This window comes from Suillus fuscotomentosus (genome assembly GCF_016647785.1).
Source record: "Suillus fuscotomentosus strain FC203 chromosome Unknown F5891scaffold_71, whole genome shotgun sequence".
Lineage (NCBI taxonomy): Eukaryota > Fungi > Basidiomycota > Agaricomycetes > Boletales > Suillaceae > Suillus > Suillus fuscotomentosus.
The window spans coordinates 224,949-243,314 of NW_024539583.1; the positions used below are offsets into that span (position 1 = coordinate 224,949).

General features: G+C 45.3%; 4 protein-coding genes across 4 annotated transcripts; 1 reads left to right on the forward strand and 3 right to left on the reverse strand.

Annotated features, from left to right (window-relative positions):
- Positions 1–51: 51 nt before the first annotated feature.
- On the reverse strand, positions 52–2,032 carry F5891DRAFT_984551 (uncharacterized protein; the record flags this gene model as incomplete). Its single annotated transcript, XM_041377466.1, has 9 exons — positions 52–180; positions 223–365; positions 475–553; positions 724–783; positions 932–1,087; positions 1,156–1,244; positions 1,290–1,402; positions 1,485–1,945; positions 1,982–2,032. 9 exons carry the CDS (start codon positions 2,030–2,032, stop codon positions 52–54), a joined length of 1,281 nt encoding a protein of 426 aa, XP_041220679.1.
- Positions 2,033–2,268: 236 nt separating this feature from the next.
- On the forward strand, positions 2,269–3,935 carry F5891DRAFT_984552 (uncharacterized protein; the record flags this gene model as incomplete). Its single annotated transcript, XM_041377467.1, has 6 exons — positions 2,269–2,296; positions 2,462–2,596; positions 2,651–3,030; positions 3,209–3,352; positions 3,437–3,693; positions 3,746–3,935. 6 exons carry the CDS (start codon positions 2,269–2,271, stop codon positions 3,933–3,935), a joined length of 1,134 nt encoding a protein of 377 aa, XP_041220680.1.
- A 3,310-nt stretch (positions 3,936–7,245) lies between these two features.
- F5891DRAFT_1194622 (uncharacterized protein) lies at positions 7,246–11,598 on the reverse strand (the record flags this gene model as incomplete). Its single annotated transcript, XM_041367972.1, has 13 exons — positions 7,246–7,263; positions 7,321–7,506; positions 7,561–8,010; positions 8,056–8,109; positions 8,232–8,356; positions 8,406–8,743; positions 8,780–9,050; positions 9,156–9,524; positions 10,277–10,544; positions 10,623–10,877; positions 10,930–11,090; positions 11,147–11,219; positions 11,305–11,598. The coding sequence occupies 13 exons, from the start codon at positions 11,596–11,598 to the stop codon at positions 7,246–7,248; spliced, it is 2,862 nt and encodes a 953-aa protein (XP_041220681.1).
- A 194-nt stretch (positions 11,599–11,792) lies between these two features.
- On the reverse strand, positions 11,793–12,546 carry F5891DRAFT_1194623 (uncharacterized protein; the record flags this gene model as incomplete). Its single annotated transcript, XM_041367973.1, has 3 exons — positions 11,793–12,128; positions 12,166–12,348; positions 12,421–12,546. 3 exons carry the CDS (start codon positions 12,544–12,546, stop codon positions 11,793–11,795), a joined length of 645 nt encoding a protein of 214 aa, XP_041220682.1.
- Between the last annotated feature and the right edge of the window lie 5,820 nt (positions 12,547–18,366).

An 18,366-nucleotide genomic window follows, 5' to 3' on the forward strand; every position in this document is an offset into this window, starting at 1 on the left:
TATGTTCTGGGCCCATCTGCCGGTCTCAGATATGACAGCCCAACTGAGGACCTAGGAATGGTTGGGTCCATATCTGGGTCCATCCACCAGTACCCAGTACAACAGCCTGCCCAATGAGGTTGTGCTCTGGGCCCATCCGCCAGTCTCGGATACGACAGCCCAACCATCATAGATGAGGACCTAGGAATGGTTGGGTCCATATCTGGGCCCGTCCGCCTGTACCTGGTACAACAGCCTGCCCGACGAGGTTATGTTCTGGGCCCATCCGCCGGTCTTGGATACGACAGCCCAACCATTATAGATGGGGGACCTAGGAATGGTTGGGTCCATATCTGGGCCCATCCGCCAGTACCCAGTACAACAGCCTGCCCAACGAGGTTATGTTCTGGGCCCATCCACCTGTACCGGGTATGACAGACTGTCATTCCCTGTCCAAGATTACTTTTGGGCCCAGCCGGTGCCCCAGCAGCACACATCCTGGCCCAAATGTATTAACACATGCTTCCTGGTCCTTCCATAGCTGGCTCACTGGTCTATTGACTATTACCCCAGCCTACAAATAATTCATAATTACTATATGATGTTGGCCCACCCGTCACCACCGAAGATTGCCTTCATGGCTGGCCCACCCGCCCTATCTGCATATGGGCCCACCTAGGATGGCCCGTCTAACTGGAGAGATTCTCAACCTTTGGCTGTCCATCTAAGTCGGAAATAAAGTACTGAATTATGTGACTTAGGTGTCTGGTCGTCTGTTGCGATCTCCATAACACTAACTGACATCTGCAAAGGAATTTGTCAGTACTGAAGCTACCAGAGTAGATTCTGCCGACAGAGGTTGTGAGCCGACTGTTTGACACTTCACAGACCTATGAAATTCCGGAACCATGGTAAGTGATTCATCTATTTCACAGGAACCACTAGTACTTACCTCAATGTCACCCTGCTGATCCGTCATGTCGACATCCTCCTGAACATCTTCATCAGCATCTTGGTCTTCCTCCATTTCACGCTGCTCTTCGGGTTCGAGGTTGTCTGTCAAGGCCGTGGATAATCCACGTTTTCGTCCCCTCGGTTCATCGGTGGTCTGAGAAATATGCACAACGCCCTGCCTTTATTCAAGTAGTTCCCATTCGCGAGCATGAATTCACTCACCAGCCCACCCCAACTCGTAGGTATGCTATCGTCATGATCTTCAGGTGGGTCATCGTCTTCGAATCCTTCTGCATAATTGTGTGCGATCACTGAAAATTTATTAGTGATGTGCACAAAAATCAGACTGTACTTACCGCTGGCATGTGCACTTGGTGGCGCAGAAGGCTTCACTTGGGACTTGGACACCACACCTCTGGCCCACTTCCCTACTCCCGCTACCTCTGCAAGCTTGGATGATTCAGATCCCCTACATTGTAGGGAGTGGAACAGATCAAAGTAATAAAGAGTCAGCTCTGATAGAAGTAACATCACAGTTAAGATAAACTTACAGCGACTTCCGGAATTTCCCATCATCAATGGCGCTTCCAACACGTGTTTCACTTAAGGATGCTACACCATTATTGGACACTTTTCGACTGGCGTTCACACCATCCTTGAAGGTGAGTTTCAAGCCTGGATATTTTTTCCTTTGGGTGTTGGTGTCTTGAGATGCTGGACTTGTCCCAACAGCTGTACAAATGGTATAGGATTGGTAAGTCCTTGCAACATTATATATTTCGTAAGGCTTATGCGTCTTGTTGAGGTTTGCAGTTGGTGCTGTGACTGCCTTGGTCGCTGGGTGCAGCTTAGGCTTTGCTCTGACAAGGGGTCCAGGGCCAGCACATTGAGCCATCTGCTCGACAGCCATGGCATCTTCCTTTGCAGTGACCTGCTTTTGGGCATTATCCAAGGCAGTCACCTTGGCTGATTTCTCTGCTGATACCTTCTTTTTTTCAGCAGCAATTACCTCCTATGGGCGCACCACACAATTTGCATCAAGAACTACCTGTCCGGGATGTTTGTTGGCATTCCCTGGGCATGTTGCGGGCCGAGGCATATGTAGAGAATAGAGAGAGCAAGGACAAGCTGTTGAAGGAACATTGGCAGTGAGGCGTTGAAGGAATGTAGACACTAGCAGAAAGTGGCAATGAACCAGCAAGTTTTTATTCATTCAATATTGAACATGTCATAATTTTTGATTCACACACTTACTAGCTAGTATTAGTCTAATCTGCATTCTATATACTCCATTTCCTGGTATCCATTGCCAACTGCGACTGCTCACCGCTCACCATGGCCCCAGCTGTCACCAGGCTCGTCTGTTGATTTCCGAACTGCAACAGGGTCTTCAAAAACAAGTCTGGCCTCACCCAACACACAAATACGAAGCATAGTGCTCAACAAATACAGCGAGACCTCAATCACACAACTCCACTTGCAGGTCCCAGATTTATACCTCCGAGAAGTCATTCTCCCACTCCAACAGGTGAAAATCAGGTTATCAACGAGAATTTCCATCAAGATGCAGCGGGTGAGCAGGAGGATGGAGGCTTTGTACCTGAGGAAGGTACTTGGGTGGATATGGGGCATTTATTCCACACATTCCATCCACACCTCACAGGTGAGTGTTTTTTAGGAGTCCGTCATACTATGTCACTCATTTCTTTTGACTTAGGACTCAAATGTGATGCTAACGGGTCATTTATCGACCAGGATGCACACCCACTGCCTCATATGGATGCTCCCCCGACCGACTGGACACCTTATAACGATCAAGCTGAATTTGAGACGGCAGAGTTCTTATTCATGCGTAATCAAATGTCTGCAAAGCAGATTGATACACTTCTCGACTTGTGGGCCACAATTCTCATTAAGCACAATGACACTCCCCCTTTTGCAAACCATAGGGACATGTATGCTACCATCGATGCAACACCACTTAGTGATACCCCTTGGAAAAGCTTTACGATGTCCTACAATGGAGTCAGACCCAAACAAGATGTACCACCATGGATGGCACAATATGATGTATGGTATAGAGATCCATTGCAAATGGTGCACAGCATGCTAGCAAACTCTGACTTTGATGGAGGAATCGAGTTTTCACCATATCACGATTATACCGCTGAGGACAAATGATACTGGAAGAACTTCATGTCGGCTGACTTGGTGTGGAACCAGGCGGTATGCCTTTTAATATTCACATTTTTAGCACACTGACAATCATCTCAAGGATGTTATCGCTCAAAATGAGGAGAATCATGGTTCAACATTCGTGCCATTGATTATCGGCAGCAACAAGACTGTCGTTTCTGTCGCTACTGGCCAAACTGAATATCACCCGCTTTATCTCTCAATTGGGAACATTCACAATAGCGTATGACGAGCACATCGCAATAGCGTTGTGCTCATTGGATTTCTTTCAATACCGAAATGTAGGTGCTTGTTATTCTCATTGCAGCATTGCATCATGACCTTCATTTGTTTAGCCACGAAGGAACATAACGATGATGTCAAGTACAGAAATTTTCGACGGCAACTATTCCAGCGTTCCCTTGCCAAGACTTTCGAGTCTGTGAAACCCTTTATGGAAACTTTTGATGTCACATGCTTTCTGGATGGCCATTTTCGACGAACCGTGCACAGCTTGGGCCCATACATTGCCGACTATCCAGAACAGTTAATTCTCTCTGGCATCGTGCAGAATTGGTGTCCTCGGTATGTCACAAACTTTTATTTCTCTTTTCAATGACTCATTTTATTACAATAGGTGTCTGGCAAATAGGAAGGATCTTGACAGCACTCAACCATGTCTGCATCGACACGAAGCACACACCGAGTTGCTTGTCGAACAATTAACATACAAACAGGCTTGGTATGAGCATGGCATCATTGCTAATGTCGTCATAAGTTGTTTGCTGAAGCTCACCAAGTCCAATCTCTCCTGTCCGCTTTGCTAGCCATTTACAAATGATTTTCCTTGAGCAGACATCCACGAGCTCCTATCGCCGGATATTTTACATCAAATCATAAAGGGAACTTTCAAGGATCATCTGGTTGATTGGGTGGGTGAATATTTGCAGGTCACACATGGTGCTCGTCATGCGGCCGAGATCATAGATGACATTGACTGCAGGTATGCAAACTGTTGATGTTTTTCTAATAACTACTAACAACACACAGGATAGCAGCAGTCGCCCCATTCGCTGGGTTGCGACACTTTCCTGACAAGCGTGGTTTCCGGCAATGGATGGGTGATGACTCAAAGGCATTGATGAAGGAAACCCCGCCTCCACTCCGCTCGGCTCTTTCCGATTGGAAATTGAGTGACGGCATTCTCTTATATAAAGAGCTTACTTATGTACCCCCAGGCGATATCCGCCACAAACTTGTTTCCCTCCATCACGACTCTCCCACCGCCAGACACCCTGGACGTTTCAAAACCCAGGAACTCCTATCTCGCAACTATTGGTGGCCAGGTCTCGCGACCTTTGTCAAGAACTATGTTGAAGGATGCAGCATATGCCAGCAGAACAAAGTAAACACTCATCCTTCACATCCATCTCTCGCTCCTATTCCCCCTCCTATATCTAATTGACCCTTCGCTCATTGTTCAGTTGACCTGATCACCGACTTACCCTTATCTGACGGATTCGACTCTATTATGGTCGTGGTTGACCATGGACTTTCGAGAGGGGTAGTATTCACCCCTTGCCTCAAGACAATCGACTCAGAAGGAGTCGTGAACATTTTCTTTTCTAAAGTTTTCTCTAGATACGGACTTTACAATAAACTCATATCAGATCACAGACCCCAATTCACTTCCAGATTCCAACTCAAACTCGGAAAACTCCTAGGATATAAGAACTCCCTTTCCACTGCCTTCCACCCCCAGAGTGATGGAGAAACTGAACAAGTTAACCAAGAACTCAAAGTTTACCTTTGCATCTTCTGTGCCAATGACCAGACCGGATGGGCCGCCATGCTTCCTCTTGCTGAATTCGTCCATAATGCACAACATCACTCTGCATGTGGCACTTCCCCATTCTACCTTATGATGGGCTATCACCCAAAACACCTTCCCGATTCACATCCTATATCCGACATCCCTAATATTGAACAACATCTACTTATGCTGAACAAAGCACACAACGAAGTGCTAGCTGCTCACGAACTCGTTTGTAACACTATGCGTCAACGAATCACGTCCAAATTCGTACCATTCTCTGTAGGCAGCAAGGTCTGGCTCGAAGCCAAAACCTTCATCTCGGATATCCTAATTGGAAACTTGCCCCGAAATGCAAAGGACCATTTACCATCCTCCAAGTCCTCTCGCCCATCACGTATAAATTAAAACTTCCCTCTCAGTGACATATTCATCCCATGTTCCATGCAGCCCTACTCTCACCCTATAAAGAAAACGACGTACACAGTCCTAACTTTATTAACGAACCACCTGATATCATTGACAGAGAAGAAGAATACGAGGTAGAAACCATCATTGGTCATCACAGCTCATCGTCCAGACGATCTTACCATGGAAGGGATTTCCTAGTTTGGATAGCATGTGGTTGACGGAAAAACAATTGGGTAACACTTCAGACATTCTTTCTTTTTATAAATGATCACATCATCTTTAACGTTTGTAGTAATCTGGGCTTACTACCCTTAAAATGTGGGTAATGTTACAGTTCTATTCTTTTCACCTCCTCACGCTGTCACATATGCTTACTCATCATTCCATAGTATTCTATTACATTCTATTGTATGATTCTCTTTCTCTTGTTCCTATTTGCTATTCATATTCAAACTCCGCTTCAATACTCCTATATATACCTTACTCTTTACGCTTTGTATCTTTAACTTGACCTACGCAGACCAGGGCCTGCAATCTAGCTTCATCTTCATCAGAACATTGACTTTACTTCGATCCTTGAAACGTTAAGACATCTGAACAACGCCGAGCATAACATAATGTGATTAGATTCACCTTGGCTGAGTCCACCACTAGCACACCACCACCTGTTGCTAATGACACCAACAGTTTGCAACCGCCTACGGCCAACAGCACCCCACCCATGCCTGCTACACTGCCGCCTGCCACTAGCAATGTGCCATCAATGCAAATTCCCGACACGCACATTGATCCACATCTCCTGAACGATGTCCCTACACCCAACCTCATCAACCCTACACCAGAGCTCATCTTTCCTACCCCCAATCTCACTCTCACCTCGACTATCCATTCGGCATCTCTCAGTGACCCCTCTGGTGTTCAAGACACATCAGCACTAACTGCTGTCACAAAACGCAAGCAGTGTGCACCAGCAACTCTCGAGGAACCGAGGTCCAAGCATTTGAAAAAACCCTCAGTTAAGGCACTGGCAGCGGAGATGGATAATGGAGGCCAAAAGGGAAAGAAGAGCAAATGAGGAAGAGCTGGGAAGAAGGCTTCTGGACCCAAGAGTACTGCCTATGTTGATTCCGAGAATGAGAATGATCACACTGACACATAGTTTGTCTTTTATGTTTGATATTATCTTAAATCAATGTTTTTTTGTCTATATTTGGTGGGATGACTGGAAATCAATCAACATACGCTACATATATGTTAAAACACACCTAAAAATACATAGAAATGAGTGAGATAGCAAGCTCGCTGCCTGACATGACACCGACAAAGTGTTGCCGCTGCATAGCTGCCTTTTTGGGACAGTGGCAATGGGGCACGTGCATCGTCGACATTCCTACTATATTGGTAGTTGCTGGGGTGCCCTGCCAGTGCTCACAAACAAATGTATTACCTTATAAGTGTTGAGCTGGTTTTTGGGGTGCCCCACTGGTGCTCACAAACAAAGAAATATACCTTACAGTGTATTAAAGTGGTAGCTGGTTGCTGGTGTGCCCTGCCGGTTCTCACAAATTGGCTGTTTCGACATTATCAAGAGCGTGGAAACATGTTGATGTAACTCTTACTTAGCTAGGAAGTGTGGGAGTAATAGGTGTGTACAGTGCTGTACAGTGCTGCACAGTGTGCAAGCTCTACAGCTTGGTCCCAATTAGTCAGTTCATCACAGTAACACTTTGCACTGTGGATCTCTGTACAGACACCCACAGACCACACAGTAATTACAAAATTCTACCTAAATTGCAATTTTTTTTGCTGGCCATCTATGTACAGACACTCACAGCGCATACAGAGAATCGGAGCTGTACAGACATTGCTCGCTGTACTGCTTACATTACACTGGACAAAATTTAAAATAAAAATCATATTGAATCACATGACTATGGCAGATGGTACTAGATCACGAGTACAATTGCCATCAGCACCAGATCACTTACCTGTTCATCCACCCCAAACCGTAAGAAAAATGATCCTTTGATTAATTCAGCTGCAACATGTTTGATCCAAGCAGCACGTTCTTGAACGGGGACTGAAAGCGGAGGAACAAGCGAATATGATACTGGTACAGTGCTTATGGCAGTCTTCTTCAAGTCAGATCGCCAAGTTGAAAGATCGTCGTACAGCTTTCAGTATGGACCATCAGTGAGGTATCAGCACAAAATGAATTATACACCTACCAACAGAGTCATATTGAATTTTTGCCCTGGCCAAACCCCTGCATCACAATATGACAGATGAGTTCCAGAACGAATAAGAACAAATGAGTACTTGCCAGCTTCAAATTGTTTGCCATTTGTATCCCACATGACTAACACTGCAACAAGAACTTCAGTTATTGTTCCTGGTAGATTCTTCACCAAAGTTGGAAACGGGTTCTCCAGGGCGTGTTGCACACAAAATTCTGCTTTGGCATCCTCCAGAAAACTTTTCCAGTGCGGCCTGTACCAAGATAATTGATTGGGTGTTGGCCCACCATGTGATGACCTGGATTTTTTGTTTTTTGATGGCTGAACACTAGACTTGGTTACTTGATCCAATAGTTTGAGGGATTCAGGCTCAGGAAGGCGGGGCTTTCCATTTTTCTTATGGTGGCATTGCAATACGTTGTTGGGCTTCGAGGTAATGGTCTGCTCAATCATGAGTGTCAATTAAGATGATCTCCCTGATCTTACCTCCATGTGTTGGGACCATTGCCCTTGCAGTCCTGGTGAGCTGTCCGGAGGGCCCTTGAAAGAAAAGCAATGTAAGCATGATACAATTGAATGATTGGATCATACCTTAGAGCTTTTGTTCCATTGAACAAACAATTTAAAATGAGAATTGGTCTCAGCCAGACTAGAAAACTTACTGAGGTTTTATCAAGGCTCATTTGGGCAATCACATCATCTTCATCGCGCGAGTACTGGAATTCAAATTCAGGTGTGAGAGCATGAGCGACTGCAGGTTGCGAAGGTAGTGCATCTTCTAAAAATCCTACAAAATTGAATTAGTGAAGGGGAAAAAATCGCTATGGAATATTTACCTGGATGTTCTTTCTGGTGTTGGCCAACCTCCCCCCAACCAAAATCCTGTGAGTCCTTAACTGTGTTGTTGTTATTGCCCTCCTCTGCGTCCTTTCCATTGTCCTCTTCATCTTCATCGGCATCTTCATTGTCGCTGTCATCGCTATCATCACTGCTGCTACTGCCTTTAGAGTCACTGTGCTCCTCAGATCCTAGCAGCCTCAAACAATACTGAGCCCTAACAGCATCATCCTCCTGGTGTAGGGCTGGATCCAAGTTCTGCTCTGAAAACACAGACCTTAGCAATACCGGATTTTCAGGGACAACATTCTGGGCGTGCTGTTCAGCGATAGCATCCCTGGCTCGCTGCTCCGCGATTGCATCCCTAGCTCACTGCTCAGTGATTGCGTCCCTAGCTCGCTGCTCAGTGATTGTGTCCCTAGCTCTCTGCTCAGCGATAGCATCAGGAACATGCTGCTCAACGACCTTTGTCCTAATGGCGACATATGGGTCATTCAATGCCTGAAGATTGAGCTCGGTAGTATCAGAATGAGCGATTTCTGTAGTGCTTGGAGCAGCAAATCCGAACCTTCCACCAGGTTGCTGCAATGTAAAGCTGGGCCCTGTGTGAATGATATCCATGGCTGGGACATCTGGATGGCTATCTAGATCATGTGAGCTATACGGTGGAGGAACCTCCTGCAGGATAATCAATGTAAGTAACAACATGAATTAGATGCTTACCTTTGAAGACTTCTTTTAACCTTTACAATGCGGTTCTGGGGCTTGAGAATTGACTGGAATGTCAGGGCCAAGAGATGTCGTGCCCTTACGTCCATAGGTTTGAGGCTTAGATTGTAGTGCTGATCCGATCTTCTTCAGCTGCACGTTCCTACCTCCAGTTCCTGCATTAGGGTGGCCAGAACGCCGGGGTGCATTGTCTCCCACTTCTGCTGCAGTGAGGTCAAGGGATACAAGAGGTACCACACCAGGTACTTCAGCAACATCTGCAGCTTGAGTCTTCTTGGGCAAGCCAGCCTTTGAAGCTTCAGATCCTTTGCGCTTGGACCTTTTCTTCTTGGGACTGGTAACAGTGCGAGGAGGCATGACTGCAAGAAAGAACGCAGGAGAAGGCGACTCTAACAAATTAGATCAGACTCACAAGGGTTTTATATCATGTGCGTACTGCGTGATATTCACATGGCTAGCAAGAGAAAACTTTATCATTCATAAGGCCAATGGTAATAAGGAAACACACCTAAGTCATCACGAGGATTTAATATCATGTCTCGTGCTCAATATTCGCATGACTAGCGAGAAAAACCTCATTATTAGTAACAGTAACAGTGCTAAAGAAACACACCTTGACCTGAGCTGATGTGCAGCTGTCGGGTCATCATTGGAGGAGGAGAACTGCACATTTTTAATGTCCGAGTCCAGCCTGTGGTCCGCTAGAAAATGTACCAGAAAAACACGTCAGTTAGTAGTAGTACTCTAGTAAGTGCCAGACTCAGATTGCCAATCACATGAGTCAAAATCTTATGTAATCATGTCTGGACGTCACATAGTAGTAATCCGGCACAGAGACTAGTAATAGATTGATTGTGAGCTTGAGAGAACAATATATTAGTAGGAATAAATGAGGTGCTGGTAAGTAAGTGTTGTAAGCACATCTTGCCCAAATCTCCGAGTCACTGGCAATAGTAGATGATCAATGAGGTTCTAAAAATACTAAAGTCAAGTGGCATGCTATCCATACATCAATAAAGAAGAATAACAGCTGAATATGCATAATGAGTGGGTGCCCAAATTAAACGATCTTTCATACATACAAGCTCCATGTCTGGTCATGCATCACTGCCTGATGCTGAGGAGTCGGACTCGGTATCACCATGGCGAGACTTTTGCCGCTTGGGTGTTGTGGCTGCCACAGAGAAAGACTCTGAAGCAATCTGTTTGCCCTTGACATGATGTGTGAGAATGACAGCATCATTCCTGAGCATGTTCACAGTAGATATGAGCTCCTTGTCGAGATAAGAATTGAGTACACCAAGAATGATGTCGAAGGTGACGGGGTGGATCATGATCAGGAGGTTGAAGTATGGGTGAAATTTGTCTATAAGACGCTTTCCATCTGTCGGATTCGCAAAAAAAGTGATCTTGAAGGCAGTGCATGATGCCAGGTCAAGGTTGGTCCATTGATTTAGTAACAAATTGGGTGATCATTCCTTGCGCACCATGCCGTTGGGACCACAGAACTTGATGCAAACCCACGTGAACACAACAAAAAGGGACTCCAGGTCATCCAAAAAAGTTTGAAGGACGTATGATACAGGTAGTGCTTTAGAATCAGAGGACGATTTCGGGGTTGTCGGTTTTTCGACTGATTTGTGTCCCTGAGTCGCTTTTTTCTCCTGAGATTTTAACTTGGCTTCCTGCTGGATGACTGAGACTTGGTTAAGAAACCCGCATGATATGAAAGCGACTGTGCCCTGGCAAATGAATCAATAAACTGAATGTCTAATCAACACTAAGTGTACTTACTGTACCACCAAGGGGATATTTGTGATCTGCAGCGATGCGAACCGCAAACTCCCAGTCAATAAGAAAGCCTTTGCTGCCACCAATGTCGTTTAGGATCATCGCGTTGTTAAGACTACAATTCTGATGCAAAATCTGATGTTCCTCCACTGCAGTTTGTTGAACTAACATTAGAAAGCATCAGTTCAAGATGCCCTATGAATTACTAGATAGTACTTACTCTTAACAATATCTCTTAGTGCTTGCACAAACTCCTTAAGTGTTCGGAACATGTGAAGGGGGTGACCACATGGCTTCAAGACAAGACACACATGAGTGTGACTAGTGCCCTGGGTGCTTGGGTGTGCCATCTGACTGTTCAACAATCCAATAATCTACCAGCTTTGGAACACCAGGGACACCATCCATCAACTCGAGCATCTTAATCTCGTTCAGGACTACCCGATCATCCTTACCCACAACCCAATGATCTTTGATGATATAGTCTTCATCGTCCAAGGTGACTAAGTAGCAAACGGTGCCACGACCAACGAGGCCCCATCTCGCAAAAAAAATTCTCTCTATGGTGTAGATTGTCTGCCCTATGCAGATCTTGCCACAGGGTTCAGGTGATTGAGTAGAATAGGGGAATTGGGAAGGGAGAGGGGTAACGGAATAGATGCTCTCAGTCATCTCAGCCTGGGGTACTTGGGATGCGAGGCTAACAAGGGGAGCGCTGTGGGTTGCAGTGGGGTGCACTGGGGGGGAGGAGGGGCAGGGAAGTACCCTTCATCCATCAAGTCATGTGTGGGAGGGCCACTTGAATTCCCTTGCATTGAGTCATGAGTAGAGTCATTAGAAGACTCATCAGAGTTATCGGAGATTGCCTATTTAAGAGCATCGCTGGACACTCCATTGGGATCCTCGGGAAATAAAAGAGAATTGGAGGTGGATACAGCAACAGCATTATCTGTCGTAGTACATCGGGCAGAAGCATTTTTGATGGGACAATAGATGCAGATATCTTTGCTTCGGGGTGCTGCAACAGTCCTCGAGAAGGAAACAGTGGGATCATAGCCAACACACTCCAGACTCCCAAAAGTAATAGCTGCGATGATATGCAATAATATGTCAGGTTGTGTGTAGATATAGAAGCGAGGGGACACAGCACCACCAGAGTGATCATACATCAAGACTCCATGAGCTAGTTGCAAAGTGCATGGCTACTAGTTTGGGCTGTGACACCGCCAAGCAGCCAACCAGAGCATTGAGAAATGCTGCAAAAATTTCTTTGTGGGTTGCTTCCTGTGGATTGTTGCTCTCCGATGACTTGACCTGACTCGGAAGGCTGCTATCATCATCTCCAGGTGGGTCAACTGGAAGAGCCCAATTCCAAGTCTTTGCTTCAGTGTCATACAGTGGCATGGGGATATCTGGTGATGTCTTGCTAAATTTTTGATTGATGTGATTGTTACAATGAATAATTTTTCCGAAAGGTATTTTAAGGTCGCATACATCCAGAAGAGGTTCTGTGAAAGGCTGGAATATTTCAGAAAGTAGGTGTCCAAGCAGTTGTGAGGCCTCTGGTGAACCCTCGTGAGTGACTAGACAATTAAGCTCGTTGGACGTGATCTTGTTCATAGTGTGAATGTCGATGACTTCTGGGATAGACACCAACGACAATAATTTGATTCCGTTGTCAATGGTCCTGAAAAGAATGCCATTTTTTGTACTTGAACAATGGACAAACAATAGGCGCTCGAGCTTATTGCCACATAGTGACAGAATTCTTAGAACTAGTGATCTAAGAATAAAACAGACTAGAATAACCAAAGGCTAGACCGCTCAACCAATCTGTTTGTTGCATAGTATGAAAGTTGTAAGAAACAAGGTAACCCCACATCAAAAGCTACATAGAAAGAGGAAGATACGTGTTCTTGTCCCAATACTTTTTGAGCCAAAATTGTGAAGCATGCTCCATGCTGTTATACGGGGTGAGACGGTTGTCCGCACTTGCACCGAAGCGAGGGACAAGGTTCACAGGTGATCTAAGCTGTGTCATGGGTATGATGTCACCCAAGTACCATTTGAGCGCTTCGCTCATTTGAGAAAGTGGAGCTGCGTACTTGGCTCACAATCATTGGTGCTGGAGCTTTGAGGAACAATGTCAAAGTGATGCACATATACCAGAAAACAGTCCTTCCATGACCAATTCGTGCCACTCTTTCCAATAGGACACATGATATCCCTGATTTGACTGATAGTATGACCTGTGACTTGACAATAAGTAAATATTCAGTGCGACATGAGAGCATAATGTACCATGAAGACCACTTGTGGGCCATAAGCATCCCGCATCATTGTTAATGATAACCATATCATACCAGCCAGAGGTCCAGGGATCAGAAGGGGATGCACAGTTGAAGGTTTGCACAGGCCGTATGATGCTAATGTTGTGGAATTCAGTGTCCTGCAGCCAAAGTTTAAACCAGACCTGTAGTGTGTCAAAGGGAAGTGAAGCAGCGGGTCCAGCTCTTCTAGCCCCCCCAATAGTATGGACATGATCTCTCCCATGAGTATCCTCACAACAAAGAAAATTGGCAATGGCTGGTCGTAAGTCAGCAAGGTCAAACTTGATGGCAGCATCATCAACAGATATATTTCTAATGGAGGGGTCATAAGCGAAGTGAAATCCTGTGTGTTCGACAACAAACAAACGCAGTGGCATAGGGACCGTCCCAATTTCCCTGTACTGGAGGAACTTGGCGATTCTGAAGTAATTCGTGATTGGACGTGAATGTCCAGGGTATTTGATCATTGCCAGAAGGTCTATTGGGATATTGTGATCATCGTCTGCATCGAAATTGACATTTTCATTGACATCTACATCTGAACTATGCTGCTTTGAGTGTAACCCCACTGGGCCTGCTTGTTAATCCCGTTAGCCAGGACTGGGCCCATTCTGCTCGTGTGATGTGATGTGGGCCCACCCCTGATTTAAGACACTCTTGGGCCACATCCTGCCACCGGCAGTAGGTCCACGGGCCCATATGCATATTTCGACGCGAGGGGGTAGGCCTGTTGGATTGATCTCACGTCATTGGGTCCACCTGCCTGCCGCCCTACAGGGCGTAGGCCAGACGGTATACAATTGTGAGTTCCCTGGGCTCATGCAGATGCCCAGAGGAATGCATATGGGCCCTTGGGGCTGTGGTCATATTATGGGGCCAGCCTATGAGCTCCGAGATCATGAGCAGGGCCCAGCGGTTTTCATGAAAGTGGTGCTACAGGCCCACCCATCCGCCGCACGTACGAGGTCCAGGCCTACTCAATTCAGTGGACATGATATGGGCTCTCTCGGGCGCCATATCGCCGCAGCATCGGTTCAGCCATATATGAGGTAGTATCTGCTTGGGCCCATCACTCCATTCATACCACTGTGAATGAGCCCATTACTTTGTTCTGCCTGTCATATGTGAATAGAGAACAAAAAATTAACCACATGAAATCTATTTGACCTGTTTCAATGTCATTAACAAAATAAGGATTCAAGACAAGAGGTCGAGAGGAGCTTAATGCTATCAGTGCAAGAGAGTGCATAATTTGGTAACAGGGGGAGGGTGCAGTGGGCTGAGGAAAGCTGCGGTACACTGCATGCGCAGGTGTACAGGGTGGTCGCAGCATGTGGGAGAGGCACAAGAGACAGAGGCGCTGAGCCTCACAGGTATCTACTTCGAATACTGTTATGCATCAGTAAGAAGTCGCTAGTAGTGAACAATGCAAACCTTTCAGAGCTTGACTTGCCCGAATCAATATGACTAATAATGGTAGCATGAGACATAAGAGTGACTACGAGACTGACATCGTAGAGCTGCTGGACAGGTTGCTTGAAGAAGGCCTTGAGTTTACTAGGGTGAGGGTATGAGATGATGTAGAATAGGGAGGACTCAAGTACTTACAGTCAGACATAAAGCATTCAAAAGATAGCGGGAGGTTAGATATAGAATAGTTGGCATGAGCGAAAGCAAAATAAAGTGGGTGCTGGAGGGTGTGGTTAGGTGAAAAGAGAGTTCTGGGGAGGCTGTAAGGGCACTGGGAGGTTCTTGATGGCGCAGTCAGGCGAAGAGGAGATATTTAGAGTCCAGAAGACAAAGAAATAAGGGGAAAAGAGTAACACACCCAATAAAACAGCAGTATCCCAAAATACCACCTTCTTCTGGATAGTTTCAACATACCGGGCTTAAGATGATTGCACCAAGTAGAACAATGATGAGGAGGGGCTAGCAATATTGAGATGACGGGTCAAAGGTCGACGTCGTCCAACTAATTTGAATCAGAGACTCATACAGCCTAATTAGGCAAATGTTGAATTGTTTATCTTTATTTGCCACAGCATTATAAGATCTGATTATGACAACTCAGCACAAACTCAACTACTTCGGGAGATCTTAAGGTACCACACCCCTGAATCAATTCTGCCGATCCCTCACACATCATACAAACATATAAATGGCTCGCATACCACATACAGGTGCTCATGGACCGTTGCTAGTGAAAGACGGAAAAGTAGTGGTAAGTAACGTAAAATTGTATGACCGCCTCCGAGTGTTACGCACTCAAATAGATCTGTTATGCGGAGCCCTAAGAGGGGCGTCGTCCGCTAATGTTCGTGACGTAACCGGAAGGGTCCGGTATAGCGACTGAGACTGGCGACGTCGAGTCGGCAGATATCAGAGACGCGCGTGTCACGTGACTTCTAAGACGGATGTCTTCAAAGTCACTGACGTTCTCAAAGTAAGGACAGTCTTGTCCGAACGATGAGGTAGTCGATCGAGGTAGACTTAGGCGCGATGAGCACCTAAGAAAAGATACTAGAGACTGAAGCTGAGGGGGCTTCAGAGGGAAGTATGTTCGAGGGAAGATTGAGTAGATTCAAGTTAGGGAATCTAGTACAAAATGACCGACTACTTATACTAAGTGGAAAGGGTTAAGGGCAAGGCTACCGTACTGTAGGTAAGGGCAAAGGGGAAACGGAAAGGGTATAGGTACGCTGGTAGCAGAGCCTGATTAGTGATGTAAGGTCGAATGCGGAATGAGACCGAGAAACGTTGGAACGAGCCAACGGTAAATGATACAATGTGCAGCATGCACGAGTCAAAGGAAAGATAAGACAAGATAAGGAAAGCCACATTGGTGGCACGAGTCAGAACGAGTCATAGCCCGAAGGCACGTGCGCACGTTGGTGCGATAGGAGGGGGATGAGGGACGGGAACGGTCCCGAGGATCTGGTCAACGGATAGTCGGTAGAGAAGTACGAGCCGGAGGCATACGAGGGTGAGGACGAAGGGGAAAAATGATAGGGGGGCCATGTAGCCGATGTTACTTGTAACACCGAGTAAGTAACAGATACTATCAGAGAGAAGTAGATAAGTGGTTCAATTCGGTAAGACTGCGTAGTGTAATGCTTCCGGCAGCTTACTTGAATTATGCAGCAGTTTACCCAATCGGTCGTTACGTGACCTATGGGCAAGATACGGTAATTTCAAATACATGACTCATTCGGACACTTTTTGACTTTATATTTAACCAAGACTATTCTATAATTCTAGTACTTGGTATTACCCCCCTTGGCTTTAATAACTGCTGCAATCCTCCTAGGCATACTTTCTATCAATTTCTGACACTCCTCTTTAGCAATCTTTTCCCACTCTGCTGCAACTCTCTCCCATAGTTCAAATAGCCCCTTTGGAGGATCTTGATAGGCAGCAAGTAGTCTTTTGAGTAATTCCCAGAGATGTTCAATGGGATTAAGATCTGGAGACTGTGCTGGCCATGATAGAACATTGATATCATGGTCTTCAAACCATTTTGTAGCCAGTTTTGAGGTGTGCTTGTGGTCATTATCTTGTTGAAAGATAATGTCTTCTTCATCAATACCTGACTCCTGCATGCTTTTGAGTAGACACTCCTCTAGAATGGAGATGTACTGCTCTGCATTCATCCTTCCTTCTACTTCACAAAGAATCCCCACACCATTCCATCCCATACAACCCCATACCATCATATTTCCTCCTCCAAACTTCAGTGTACCCTTAACTTCCCTTTCTCCTAATGGTTCTCCTGCCTTTTTCCATACATATTCCTGGCCATTTGACCCCATTCTATTGATTTTTGTTTCATCTGACCAAATAACTTTCTTCCAGTCTTCCACAGTCCAATGTTGGTGCTTTAAAGCAAAGGCCAGCCTTCTCTTCCTATGAGCTGCAGAGAGAAGAGGTTTTTTCTTCTTGGTTACAGCCTTGAAATTGGCTGCCTTGAGGGTGTTTCTGACAGTTTGGGTTGAGACAGGAGTGGAGATGATGGAATTGATGAACTTGGTAGCTTGAGTAGCATTTGAAGCCTTGCCAGATAGAATTTGGTGAACAATAGCCCTTTTATTCTGTGGAGTAAGCTTGGGGGGACATCCCATTTTATGATTTTCCTTCTCTGGCATGTGTTCCTTTATGACTGTAGCAATAGTAGACTTGCCAAGACCAGTTTTGGAGGCAATTTGCCTAGTAGATAAACCAGAGGTACAGAGAACAAGGATATTATCCTTTTGAGCAGAAGAGATGGGTTTCATGATGATTATGTTGAATTTCATGATATTATGTGAGTTTATATATTCAAATAATATTAAAATCAGACCACATAAGTATTATGACACCACTTTAATTAAGAATATAATGTATGAATGGTCTGACTTTGTAATTTTAATAAAAAGTCAAAAAAGTGTCCGAATGAGTCATGTATTTGAAATTACCGTATCTTGCCCATATATGGTTGTATTCCCACGGTATTTATCTCAAATGCGAGCTGGAATATAGGGCTTTCAGACATGTCCCTATACCATTTTGTTATCATTTTGTCCTAGCTTGCCATTGTCCAATTACCTAAATATGCATAAACATTCGGACACTTTTTTGAGCCACTGTATGCGGAAATTAACATGACGGAATTTTCAGATGCACAGCTCCAGAGGCTCGAGTCGTAGATCAAGGTGTCAAGATCCAAACTAAACGGCAGGAAATGGTTGCTAGTAGTCAAGCCGCTCCGAATGAGAGGAATAGACATCTATATATACTACTACGTGGTTCTGGAGAGAAGGATCATTGCCTGGCTAGAACTGGTGGATGGCTATATTCTTTTCCAGGAATGTACAACGGCGCGGCACTGGAACCATAAAATTATGTCAATTTTTTTTGTGGTTTTTGTTATTGAACTTGTTTTGGACAGGACTCGAACTGGAGGCTCAGTACTGGTGAGCTAAAGATCACCATTCTAATGGAAGCAAACATTTTCAATTGCACCAGGAAACACGCCAAGTACTTTCCCCATGGGATTGACATACCTCTCCAGGACGTCAGAACTTTGTGCATTAAGTTGAATTGGTATCGTGTGGGTGAGTTCTTCAGCATTATA